Here is a 13,524-nt window from a genome sequence, read left to right as displayed (position 1 = left end):
ATACTGTGTGCCATCACTTACTTCATAGCTTTCAGCTAATTCCCTGTACATGCATTTAGGTCACATTTAGGAGTTTTCTTTTTTTGTTAATAGAAAGCCTTTTTCTTCCGCTTTCACCCCCAAAAATATTTGCAGAAAACTTCCCATTCAAAAACAAATCTGAAGTTTAACCTGGAACTTAATTATTGACTGAAATCTTATGAATATTGTGCACTTGAGATGATTGTTCTATGACAAAACCAAAGTCTCTTTTTCTGGAGAAGCAAATACTTTATTTTGTAACGTTCCAGTACTCAAGGGAGGGATACGCTTCAAAAAACGTCCCATGGGATGAGTGATGAAGAATTTTTGTTGTTCTTATTAATTTTGATGAAATGGAATGGAGACCTTTCAATGTCGGTTTCTTGCCACTCCTGTTTCACTGCTTACTGGAGCAGAGGATTTAGAATCATGCTAAATTTTGTTAAATTTTCTGTCATGATTGGAGTAGGAATGTAATAGTCATTGCTGTTTCTTGAGTATGATGATTGCAAATTGAGAGATTCCAGGTGCTGCTCAGCATGAGACTTGGGTCCTTGAATTCGCCTAGAGGTTTGGGGCCTTAGACATAATGGTTTTTTGTCATCACTTCCTGTCCTATTTCATCACAAGTGCTTTGCCTACTTGAATGTGACTGTTCCAGCTGTGAAGTACATTTTGAGTAAATGCAGAGTTTATACAGGCAGTTTTGATGGATTTATATGGTGCTTTTATCAATGTCACCTTATAGACAAAAGCAAATGTAAGAAAAGAAAAAACTCAAACCCCTAATGCCTGAATTTTTAAAATAATCAACACTTTTCCCTTTCCCTCTAAAGTAAATGTACAGGATTTCATTGTGTTGAAATGAAGATTTTGTAATAATTTGCTGCAGGTTTTATTTTCGTATTTTTAAAATAGTGTTTGAGGGACTCAGGTTAGGAGGTAGATGGCTTTTTTGTCAATAGGCCAACAGTCGACTCAAATATTCACTTGTTCTTAATCCCAGCAAGGTTTGATATATTGGGTTATGCATATGGGAAGAAAAATATTCCTTAACTGTCTGTTTTTTCATGTAATGTTTGGTGGAATTCTTTAAAGAATATATTCAGATTCACAGTTTCCTGGTAGACATTTGGTCAATCTGATTATTAAAGCATTAAGGGGAGTTTCATTTCAGCTTTTTTTTTTTTTTCCAGGTATTATTTTGGCTCTGTGATTTCTTGGCTTGAGTCTCTTCTTTTTGAAGGAGTAGAATGAAACTGTTTCTGAGGATCGCGTTACCTTTTTAAGAGATTTATTGGGTGCCTTAATTTTTGTTGTGCAAGCTGTTCTTTCTTTTGTTCTCCTGTATCTTTGCCTATTGAGATGTTCTGGAAAGGGTGGCACTACTAATTATTTTTTTTTCCCTCCTTCTCCACCTCCTTGAAGTAGAAGACAATGTAGAAAAACTTTGTCTGGCTTGCACCAAGCTCTATCAAGCCTTGAATGAAGGAAATATGCTTGGAAAAAGATTTAAAAGAAGAAGTGTGCTTCTGAAGACATTATATAAACTTGTAGACATTGATTCAGATCCACTTTGCCTGAAGCTGGCAAAGATTATTCTGGCTGTAAGTGTTTTAAAATGCTGTTTGGTAGAATGTGAAGCTCAAAATTGTGAATTACAACTTGCATTTAATTTTTCATTTCATACTTGTATATTGTGTCTAAACTAACCCTTTCCTAAGCCCAGTTTTGTACCACACAGTTATTATTCTCCCATTCATCCAGATCAGCACTTGTTGGAACCTATTTTCTACAGAGATATTAAGTCTGGGAGAGGAAGGAGGGGCACAAAATAGGGTAGATGATATATGGTGGCAGGAATACTGCTTAGGCATGGAAGAGAGACAGTGTCCTGAACTGGGATGCATATGCAAGGATTTAAACAAAACAATAATTTTAAACATTACACATCAAAATGAAGCTTAGTTTCTGAATAACCTATTGACCTTTTTAAACAGCTGTATCTGAAAATGCCAAAACAGGTTTTTTTTGAAAGATCTCTTTCTCTAGTATTTCTGGTTAAAATTCTCCATTAAGTTGGTGCATTTGAACCTATTTGTTCAGCTTCTTATGTATGGACTGGTGAAATACCAGCTAGCATTGTGTTGTAGACAGTAATTTGTGTGTGTGCATTGGGAGAGAGAATTCTTCTTTAAAGTAGTGTATGTTATTGTGATCAGAAGATATAATCATATGTTCAGATACTACATAGATGTGAAGTGGTGCTTATTAAAAATAAGTTTATTACAGACATTTTTCTGTGGAATCTTTTAAAAATCATGAACAAGAGAAGAAATTGCCCTTGAAATGCAGAGGAAAGGAAGAGATTTCTTACTGTATTTTTAATACTTTTACTTCCTTTTCATGATCTCTCAGTGACCACCATAAGATGTTGTTTTCTGATATTTGAGAATAATTTTCATTATGACATGTACTGTGGTACTGGAGTTCTTTGTGGTATGGCCATAGATGCCAAACCAGCGAATCCTGTGCAGAATTTCTTTGTAAGAGAGAATTAGATAAAAAAAGTGCAAGTTACTGATATGCTACATTCAGAAAATACATAATAAGTTTATACATCATCTGTCGTTTTGAAGTCAGTCAGCACAGTTTGCTAAATAGAGCTTCAAGTAGCTAGTTACAGAATCCATTCATTCTACAAACTTTTTTGGTTGGCTCAGTGTACTGTGAGGGTTTCAGCTGGAATTTAGTAGTTTGCCATGGTGTCTGTACTTGTAAAGTGTTATGGTGCATTTTTGTATGTAGATTTTAGTTGTGATTTTTATGTCTTTTACTTTGCAGATGAAAGTGGATAGGAATAATCTTCTCAGTGTTTGCAAGCTTGCATTTAAAATTTGCAAGAATGAAAAAAATGATTACCTCATTCAAAGTGATAAATTATTGGGTATGTATTCTATTCTTGTGTATATGTTAGATGTTGAAATTCCGTAGTTAGATTGATCATCTTTCAAGAAACATTCTGAGTTAACTTAGTCATGCACTAAAAATTGCCTAGGTCCATCTAGTCCGGTATTCTGTAGTGATAGGGAATGCTGTTTAGGGAGGGCATGGAAGCCTACATGTTTTTTGTGATCCATTTCCCCTGTACTACCCCAGCATCCAGAATTGTTACATTCCATTAGGGACATTAGATGGTGCATCCCTGCCTAATCCTTTTTGGTCTTGGTTTATAGATCTTTTGTTCATTAATTTGCTGAATTTCTTTTTGAACTTTCTGATTCTGTCTGCCTTTACAGTCTCATAGAGCAACAAGTTCCAGAAGTTCTCTGTCTGCTCTTTTACACCTATCTACTTTTCATTATGCTTCTGCTTGTAGTTTTGCAGGATTTGTAAGAGTTTCTAGTCAGCTTACCCTCTACTTTAATGATTTTTTAAACCGCAGTCATCTCACGTATCTCTGTCTTCTCTTCAGACTGAAGCATCTCTTTGAAAGGGTATTGTGTCATTCTCTCAGTTGTTTTAGTAGCTCTTCTCTGTACCTTCTCTGGCTCCAGATCCTTCTTGAGATGTACAGAACAAAACTGACTACAGAAGTCAAGATGTGTCTGCACCAGATTTCATAGAAGTGAAATAATGCTGTCTGTGTTGTTGGCCATTGTCAGGAAGGATATTGAGAACAATCATTGGCTTTTTTAGCTGCTGCTGCATATTGAGCCGATGGTGTTGGAGAATTGTCAGCAACGGCTCTAAGATCTCTTTTGTGATTGTAACTGTATTTGTGCCATCTATACACACCTTGAAAGTATGAGAAATATGAAGAAAATGACAGCGTGTGAATGATACTCAGTATAGATTGATGGTCATTCCTTTCGTTAACACTTCATTGTGTTTTATTAATGTAGGCCTTGACCTTGCAAGCATTTATTGCGTATGCATAATTTAAAGCGTATGTGTATATCTGCTTAAATAGATGAGAGTTTTCACGGTCTTAAAGTTTAGTATGTGAGTGTTGTCAGAAATAAAGACCAGATAAGCCTTTCCAATAGTATGATCAACAGGAAAGGACTCAAAAAAAAAGACAGTATCTCAGATTGCTCAATTGACTTCAGACACTGAAAACTAAAACTTTGTAGAAATTAGCATCATAGAAAAATCTGGACAAGTTGAGTGGCTATGTCTGTGTAAGTATTGGGGTTTTTGCTCTCATTTCCATCGTCACTCGCTTCTCTTTCACTTGCTTTTCTTTCCCTGTATTTTTAAAAACTAGTGAAGGAAAGAACATTTTTGGTAGGGATTTGTTTGTTTGTTTGTTTATTCATTCTTATGTTTTGGACCCACCTTATCCAGGCTGGGTGACATGGACATAGGTTATCAATATAATCACCCAGATTCTTGTTGCAGTCACTGGGTTATATATTCCATTTCTTTTTCTTCCTCTGGACCTGTGAACTATTTATGTGCAGTGGAGCAGCTCCAGTAAAAGAAATAAACTAACTGTTCATCCCAAAATAGACAGCTAGTGTTCGAGACTCTGTTTGATACTGAGCAGAGCAAGGACCTGAAACTCATTTCTCACATTGCCACAACCCAACTGGTTTAGGTGACTGCTAGACAGTTTGTGAGGGTGAGAGTTTGAGCAAGAGTCTAAAGTGTGTATACTTCATCCATATACACCCATATAGAATTATAGAATCATTTAGGTTGGAAAAAGACCTTTGGGATCATCAAGTCTAACCGTTAACCCAGGACTGCCAAGTCACTAAACCATATCACCAAGCACCACGTCTATGCATTTTTTAAACACCTCCAGGGATGGTGATTCCACCACCTCCCTGGGCAGCCTGCTCCAATGCTTGACCACCCTTTCAGTGAAGAAATTTTTCCTAATATCCAATCTAAACCTCCCCTGGTATAACTTCAGGCCATTTAAACTTACCCTGTTGCTAGTGCTCTGGGAGAAGAGACCAACACCCAGCTCACTACAGCCTCCTTTCAGGCAGTTGTAGAGGGCAGTAAGATCCCCCTGAGCCTCCTTTTCTCCCGGCTAAACAACCCCAGTTCCCTCAGCTGCTCCTCATAAGACTTTCTCTCTAGACCCTTCCCCAGCCCTGTTGCCCATCTCTGGACACGCTCCAGCACCTCCATGTCCCTCTTGCAGCGAGGGGCCCAAAACCGAACACAGGATTCGAGGTGCAGCCTCACCAGTGCCCAGTACAAGGGACGGGAAAATGTTTTTATTTAATTGGATGGAACACGGGGAGCAGAAGTAAATACTGGTTTCAATCAGTTACTAGAAATTGACAAGTGTAAAATTGGTTAGGATTAGTGATTTAAGTTAACACCCACCAAATTCAGAATGTCTTAATTTGACTGTGAAAGATACACTGTGGTTGCACTAACAACTGTTAATTTTAACATTTCAGATATCTGACAGTGGTAACATAAAGCAAAACTTTTACAGGAACTTTACCTACATAAAAAGTAAATCTGAAAAGGCTACTAACAGACTTCAAATATGAGATCTGAATTCGGCACCTGTGCTTTTTAGTGCTCCATTTGAGCTGGTTTAAGACATTTGATTTTTAAGGAAGCAGTGCAAATAACCCTCTTCAGAATGTCTCAAGTTTAGCACACAAAATTCCAGGCACACACAATCACTTTTGCAAATTGTGACTGAGGATTTCAATGGTTACTGCTATGTGTTTACAACTGGTGCTGGTTCTTGAAGCCTTGGACAAGAAAAGTGAGGCCCATTCACTTATTCATCGATAATTGTTTCTTGGTTTCAATACAATACCCAATTTTTCTAGCCTACTTATTAGAAATGTAAGAGCTCGATCTGAGGTTTTTCCCCTCAGTTGTTACTCTCTTCAATGACTGGACTGTATCAAATATAAATGTTGATATTGGGCTTACTGAATAATGATTTTCCTTTTAGATTGCTTGTTGGAGGTCCTGAGAACTGAAGATCTACTAAAAAATAATGAAGCTCTCCTGTATTGCATGGGAGCTATAAAATTCATGTCTGGAAATGCAGTACTACTTAATGAAATGGTCAACAAAGGAGCTGTTGAAATGTTGCTGCAAATAATGAAGCACATTAATAATATAAAAGAAAATGACACATATTTCTTCAACTTGGGCCACCTATTAGTCCAGGTTAGCATTTACATTTATGTCTAAAAGTACACACTTCAAGAACAAATTAATTTAATTAGAGGAGATAAGCTAACCCTGTGTTCCAATGACAGAGGTTTTACCTATATTTGAATAGACTTATTTTTAAGAAGTTTACATTAAGTTGTTCAGGACCTAAATTTTAGGTCATTTAGGTAGGTCATAAGAAAATATATTGGACAAATTTCTGAAGTCGTATTTACACTAAGTTTCTCTACTAGTTATGCCAGATCTCTTTAATTCTTTACTAGCTTACAAGCAAGGGGTTTCATACTACTTGAAGTTATGAAGAACAAATAACTTACATCATCACATTACTATTAACTGATTTTTGTTGGTTTATTTTAGTGGAGCTATAAGGTTTGTCTCTCCAGAACAGCTTGTATGATCTTGATACTGACATAAGTGGATTGGTAGGTGCTACGAAGCACTGAATGAAATGATCTGACTTAATACTTATATTTGGCTAAGGAAGTCCCAAGTGGCAAATTGCTAAGGACTGGGAGAATATATGATGAAACTGGATATTTTGTACTTGCCGTGTTCCTATTTTCTTTCCTATCTGGTCCTGTCATTAAGTTCCTATATGAATCACAAAATTCTCTTTTATACACTTCTATCTTTAGAATTGGGAGTGTTAGCTTTCTTGTGGTGCTGTGAATACTCCAAAACAATTCTAAAGTAATCTCTGCTGTTTTGTGTTATACAAGAATTGTATATGGGATTTTCAAGCCTTTTTCCTGGTCTGCATGTAACCAAGATTTTAATGACCATATTTTCCTTGAATGCTGCTGGTTAGACTTTGTAAATCCTGATACTACTGCAGTGCTGCCTTAGGCTATCAGTTTAGTTAGAAATCCCCTCTTGAAAAGTATGGAGGGGGGACTGGGAGTCCAGAACAGATTCTGTTTTCAGTAATTTGCAAGGTGATAGGCAGTGACTTGAAACACCTGAACTATAAGAAAAGTAAGCTTAGATGAAGTAAGAGTATGATGCTTCATGTATGGAAGCTGTGCAGCATTTCAGTGAGTGGACGTTTATGTTGTAAGTAGGCATTTTAAAAGCTAAATAAGAGATACATGTCCTGTATATTTCTTTTCATGTCTGTATAGTTTTAAAATATCCTTTTGAGAGCAGGAAGGGGATGGTTAAAAGCAAAGCATATTACTGACATTTGCTGGATGCTGTTGGCATTAGTCATGTATTACATGTAATGGGAATCCTGTTGAGTAGAAAGAGATGGAAACGTATGTTAAATAGATATAAAAAGAATTTTTGCCAGTTAGGGCATTTAAAAATAACAAATGATGTCTAAGTAATAAAACTAATGAATCAGATTGTTCTCAGCTGTTTGACTGGCTGTCTAAACTTCTTCACAACTTGGCAGAAATGTTTTTTCTTCCATTATTTGTATGTGAATACATTTATTTTCTTTACCTCAAGCGTCTAGTTTGCAAATGTGTGAAAGGAAAAAGTTACGTTTTACACTTTATTTTGGTCGTTATCTCTGCTGTTTTCACTGTGGTTGGAAGTATAGGAGAACTATTTTGTACAGTTTGAATAGACTGGCTGTTTTCTAAGAAGGCCTCGAGTATTTTGTGGAAATACCAACACTGACAACTGTCTCTTACTGAGGTTGCTGTTTCACTTGTTTGTATTCTTTTCTATGGTAGTACAGACTTAATTTTTCTTCTTCTTGAGAAAAGTAATAATTCCTGTTGCTATGGAATTCCTGTGCAACTTTCTTGTATCAGTTTATTCAACAAAAGTACGTCAATGTGCACCATTTCTTCCATGTGATCATCGTAGACACAGGAATATTTCTGTTTTCAGGGACATAGCATCAAAGAAAGTTTCTTCTGTGATCCATGTTCTTCAGATTAAAGGAATTTTTTGTGGCATACTTTAACTTGCAGCAAAAATCAAATGTCCAGTGACATACAGAAAAAATGAATAAATACAAGTCATCAGGAATAGAGAACAAATTATATTGGAGGAGAAAAACACTGTAAATGGTCACAGTGGTCTCTGAGGGAAGCTCTGCCATCTCTTAATCCTGATAACTGAAGTATTTCAGTTAACTGAGACCAGCTATTCCTATTTAACCATATAATTGCGCAATCACCAGATGGCAGTGTTATACATAATCTTGCCAGATCCTTTTTGTGGGAATAAAGTCTCTCTGCTTTATTCGTTGTTACACAATGGATTTTATGCAGAAATCCCACAATACAAGCATAAAAATGTTTGTAATTTTTTTTTTCTTAATAGAGGACATTAAACAGAGGACATCTTTGACTCATTTTATGTTGCTTCCCCTAATAGTCTGATTATATTTATATGAAATATGGTAATGCTTACTCAAAAGCCAAGGCTTTTGAAGTGTCCCTGTAAAGATTTAACAAGTACTCCATGTTACTTAATTGAAAAGCACATAAATGTCATCTTCTTTTAAAATAGCATTTGTCTGCTGTAAAATTTTCTGTTTGGGTGAATTTGATCTTTCACATGGCAACATAAGGAGTAGGGCTGGTGGGGACTGCTAGCGCCAATAGTTACGCATTTCTCCCTGAATCATGGTGTCTGCTTGAAGCAATCGGAATATCTCTTGAATTCATCTGCTGTCTGGCTAGCTTCTTTTATCTTTTAATTTGTATTCTTCAAATGTCACTTGTGTACTAACTGTTCTTTTCTGGATATATACTTCTGTGAACTTCTGAGTTTCATTGTCTTGCACACTTAAGTGTATACGTTATTTTACATTGCTTTTCCTTTCCAGCCTGTCTTTGTGTGAGGATGTCTCACACAATTAATAGCATTTACTGCTGGGAGGATTTTGAACATCTGTCTCAAGCAGTGAAAAATTTTACTCTCTTTTTGAGGACCTCTGCACCATTATCTATCGATAAAGATTTTTACTTTTTTCATCATCTAATACCTAAGTCTTTTTGCTGCAGTGAAAGCCCTGGTTTGGGTTTCAACAAGACTTTTAATATGTGGTTTGTCCATCCTTTCCTTCATTGTGAAGTTTAGCTAGAGCTCAACAAATACTAAATCCAAAACACAGCATTGTACCAGCTACTGAGAAGAAATTAACTATTCCAGCCGAAACCAGGACATCATCCTAGACTGACTGTGAACATCTTGTATGGGAGTGCTGAATGGAGTCTTCTGTGTCTATTCCATTTGGCAGGAATTTTTCCACCAGAACTTTTAAATAGCAAAGTAATTGATCAGAATATTTTTATTTTAACATATTTCTCCAGTATCGTGTTGATTTTTGAAGCATTGTGACTTGTGACAGAATACAGATCTAGGAATGTATTTTTTGGAGTTGTTTACTTAAAATAACAAAAACCTCCAGCTGTCGTCTTGAAATATGAGCAATATGAAGCAAATGGCATCCACAGGTTCACTTTCTGTTTATTCTGAACATAGTGTAGATTTCATATTTAGTGCTGAATTTAAATCCATTCATAGATCACATTCACATTATCAAATAACTTTTTCCCCTCTGTACCTTGCTTCTCCATTCTAACATATTGTTCCCTCTCCTATTGTTCCATTACAGAACATCGTGTGGTAACTGAAGACGTACACTTTTGTCAAATTTGTCAAAATAGGACAGCAAATTTGAAAGCTGCTGGAGGATGGACAGAGTAGTGCATAGAATCCTATGAGCAAAAGCTCCTCAAACACAACAACTTACCCTGCTCTTTGTCAGATTTTTCCTTTAAAATTAGCAATTACATATCACTGGACAAGCAGTCCAATTAGTGATAAAATACTTAATTTCTAGAGCTTTTTGTGATTACAAGCAACTTGAACCGATATTCTTTATGCCTTGTCACACTACATTTAAAACCAAATTGAACTTAAATACCCTACTCTTAGAATAAGGAAAATTTGAAGAATTCCCATATTGGCATAGGATTAAATGACTTTGCATTAATTTTATAGTAAGTTCTGGTTTAGATCAACAGTTAACTTAAATGTCATTGCCTGCCTGACCTTGACACTTGAATACTTTTACCTTGGAAGAGAACCAGAACATTTCAGATATGAGATAGTTGATTAATTTTGCGTATCTACAAGTGATAGATATTTCATGCTTAAAACTCCTTGAAATAGAACAGTATCTTCTGAACATACTTTAGTTTCTCCAAAATAAACTTGAGGACTTAAGTTTTCCATTTTTATACTGTTTGAATAGTGGAGTTCTCTTGCTCTTGATTAACTTCAATATTTTTCAACAAAAATATTTTTGTTTTTTTAAATTATTTCATCTTTGTTTGCAACTTGTAGTTATTGTCAAAATATGTATTATGTACCAGTATTAATTTGTAAGACTTAAATCTGCAAAATCAGACAATATGCAAAAAATCACTTTATCCACATCATTTCACCTAATTTCCATTTGGTGTATGATTGTATACATGTGTACAAGATCTTAAAACATACAAAAGACCATGTTTCCCTCAAAGGAGGTGCTTATGTGCAGGCAAAGACCACTATTAATCTTTCATTTTCAAACAGTTATTTCAGTATATACAGTTCTGTTACTTAGACATTTCCTGTTATAATTTATTGGTTGATAGATACTCGCAGAACGTTAACAGGGCATTCAGACTGTCACAGACATTATAAATGTGATCTGAGCTTTATTAAATTTTCAAAACAGGGTGGGTTCTGCTGTAAATGTGATTAATAAGTCTTTGAATATTCTATATGCAGCTGACAGCTACATTGCGAAACTTGGCTGACTTACCTCCAGCAAGACGCCTGCTGATGCACAGCGGTGCGGTCTCAGAGCTCTGCGTGGCGCTAGAGCAGCGTATGGATGATAAGGATGTATGCACCTATATTGTCAGGATATTCAGGTATGTATCGAACATGGTGCTGTTTCTGTGTGCAGTCAGGTCAGTGTTACTGCTTCAAGTGACCTCAGAGAGGGCAGGATCAAGCACTGAAATTGGAAGATTTACATTGAATTGTGTTTTTTTAAAAGCTCTGTGTAGTTTTTAATGATTTTGTATGATAATTGTGTCTTTATTCATACTGACAAATTGTTTAATTGTACCCATACAAACTTGGATTCATTGTCTCTGTGAAAAATATTTTGTTGGATTGTATCATTGTTTGATCCCACAGATTCTGATTGAGGTTTTTTAAGTACCATCTCTTGTATTTTAAAGCTGCATAAATTATTAAGTATTTATTAATCCTGTTTTAGACCATGTTTTTAAGAAATGAATGAGAGAAATTACACAAGCCTAAGTTATATTGGGGACTGTGTATTGTGAAATAAAATACAAAAGAGAGAAAATATGACCAGTGTTCATTGTTTTGAGCTGTCACAGAGTGTTTGAGGAGATTAATCTGTGGGATCATGGCTTGAGTGTGCAGATGGAAGTGCTGAAAGAATCTGAGTTTTATGAGCAGCTCAGTGGCTGCTTCCCAAGATGTATTTTTTAGAGGGAGATCAGTATGTGTGAATCACCCCGAAAGATCTTTTTGGCAGTCTCAGTAGTTTCTCAGTCAAAAATCTCTCAGTTACCAAGCACCAGCTTGCAGTATCCAGTGCTAAGTGGACTTGCAAACAGTTCAAGGATTTTTAAGAAGTTGTGAAATCAACTTCTGGTAATTTAAGGAGTTGGTTATAAGCAGAATTTATGAATGCTATTATGGATGAAATATTTGCCACTGCTGCTTTGCTGTTGTATTGGGTCATGTTGCCTGTGGCTCCACGTTCATTGAGATTCTGCTATGGACTGCGCTTCCTGTTCAGCCCCTCCAAATTACCCATCACGTTCTCCTTTCTAGATGAGATGGGGTTGTGCTTTGAAGAGCAGCTACCTGAGGGACTGTCATTCTTTCCTCTCCACAGCCAAAAACAGGCCAATCTGGCCCTTTGCTGCTTGTGTTACCTGTAAAGCATGTGAGCTTCCTCAGTTCCATGCCACCCTGTCCGCATATGTCTTTCTAATATTGTTCCTAAACATGAGTTGTGTTTGAGCAATGATTACAGCACTTTGAGCATATTTACTTCTTCTGAGGAGAGAACATTTCTTTTACTTGGAAAATACCGTGAAAAGTGGGCTAATGGGTTTGTAATTAAATGTAATCAATGCTTACACTGTTATTCTGACAAGGACATTTACTTGATCTAGAATTCAATATGGAGCAAAAGTAATTTGTCTTATTTAAAGTTTGCTACTGCTTCAGGTTTTTTTCTTAAGTTTAGTGAACTGCATCCTCTGGGGAATACAAATTAGCCATAAAATCAATTTAACTAGCTTCCTGGAAGTTACAGTCACCCCCCAAAAAAAATCATGCTGTGCAGTACAGAGCACAGATTTGAGTTTTCTTTTGTCTTCTAGTACTACAGAATGATTATTCTTTTCTCAAAGTCGGTAACTTTAGGCAGCTTCTTTGTAGAGAGTATGTTCAATCTATTCAGATTATTAATTTCTCTTAGTCTGTAAATCTTACTGTAGCTGGTTGCAATTGAACATCAACACAGATATTTGCTGGTGACTACATGGGAATTAACAGCATATCATAGTTTGTTCTGTTATTGCAGTATTTCTGGTATGACCAAATGTATGGTCCATATGTCCAATTCTCTGTTTTTGTAATGCTCAAGGTGGGCACTGTAGGACTGAAGCAGATGTTAGGGAATATGCAGGGATAAAATCACAACTGCAAGAAGGTTCATTCTCTCTGTTTGTTGGTGAGATATGTACTGTTAGTGCTGTTGCTGGTTAGTGTTAGTGCTGCTCTACTAGACGTGCGTTAGGAAGGGACCCTTTATTTCCTCTCCTGTCTGACTCCCCATGTCATCTTGAAATTACAGTTGTCCCATTTAACACTAAGAAGTGCTAGTGTTAGCATATTGTGCCCATATGGCAAGCAGGTTAGGGAGCTCCTTACGTTTGCTTCTTCCTGTAATTTACTGTGGCAAGGATAGCTAGGCTTCTGTTGTGCTCTTATGTAACTGCTTATGCCTTTACCAGGACTCAGAGTATTGGCATTCATTTCGTTTGAAAATGCAGCTCTGAGAGTCAAAAGCAGAGTGATTTTTTTTAAAAGTCTTTCGTGGAAAAATATGATTTCATTCATTTGTGTTTTGTTTTTGTACCTTCGTAGCAAACTTTCTTCCTACAATGACTTCTGTGCAGCTTTAGCAGACTGCTCCAGATGTTACATCTTATTTTTAGCCCTACTAAACAAACACCAGAAGCAGCAGGTCAGTTTTTTCATCTCTTGATTTTTATATATTAATCCTCTGATGTGCCTGTGTATTATTGTTATAAGCTTGTT

At 36.2% G+C, this 13,524-nt stretch overlaps 1 protein-coding gene across 4 annotated transcripts in view; it reads left to right on the top strand.

The window, feature by feature from the left end:
• ARMC2 (armadillo repeat containing 2) overlaps nt 1–13,524 on the top strand; it is a 68,002-nt gene that overhangs the window by 29,214 nt on the left and 25,264 nt on the right. For 3 of the 4 annotated variants that reach the window (XM_056343691.1, XM_056343692.1, XM_056343690.1), the window contains 5 exons: nt 1,450–1,628; nt 2,866–2,968; nt 5,963–6,183; nt 10,936–11,081; nt 13,351–13,450. In XM_056343691.1, coding sequence (XP_056199666.1) covers nt 1,450–1,628; nt 2,866–2,968; nt 5,963–6,183; nt 10,936–11,081; nt 13,351–13,450 — 749 coding nt within the window. The remainder of the gene's footprint in view (nt 1–1,449; nt 1,629–2,865; nt 2,969–5,962; nt 6,184–10,935; nt 11,082–13,350; nt 13,451–13,524) is intronic. The other variant, XM_056343693.1, reaches the window with a different exon arrangement.

The sequence above is a fragment of the Falco biarmicus genome, chromosome 6, assembly GCF_023638135.1.
Source record: "Falco biarmicus isolate bFalBia1 chromosome 6, bFalBia1.pri, whole genome shotgun sequence".
NCBI lineage: Eukaryota > Metazoa > Chordata > Aves > Falconiformes > Falconidae > Falco > Falco biarmicus.
The sequence above is the reverse complement of the archived record's forward strand: the minus strand, read 5'-3'. Positions and strand labels throughout refer to the sequence as shown.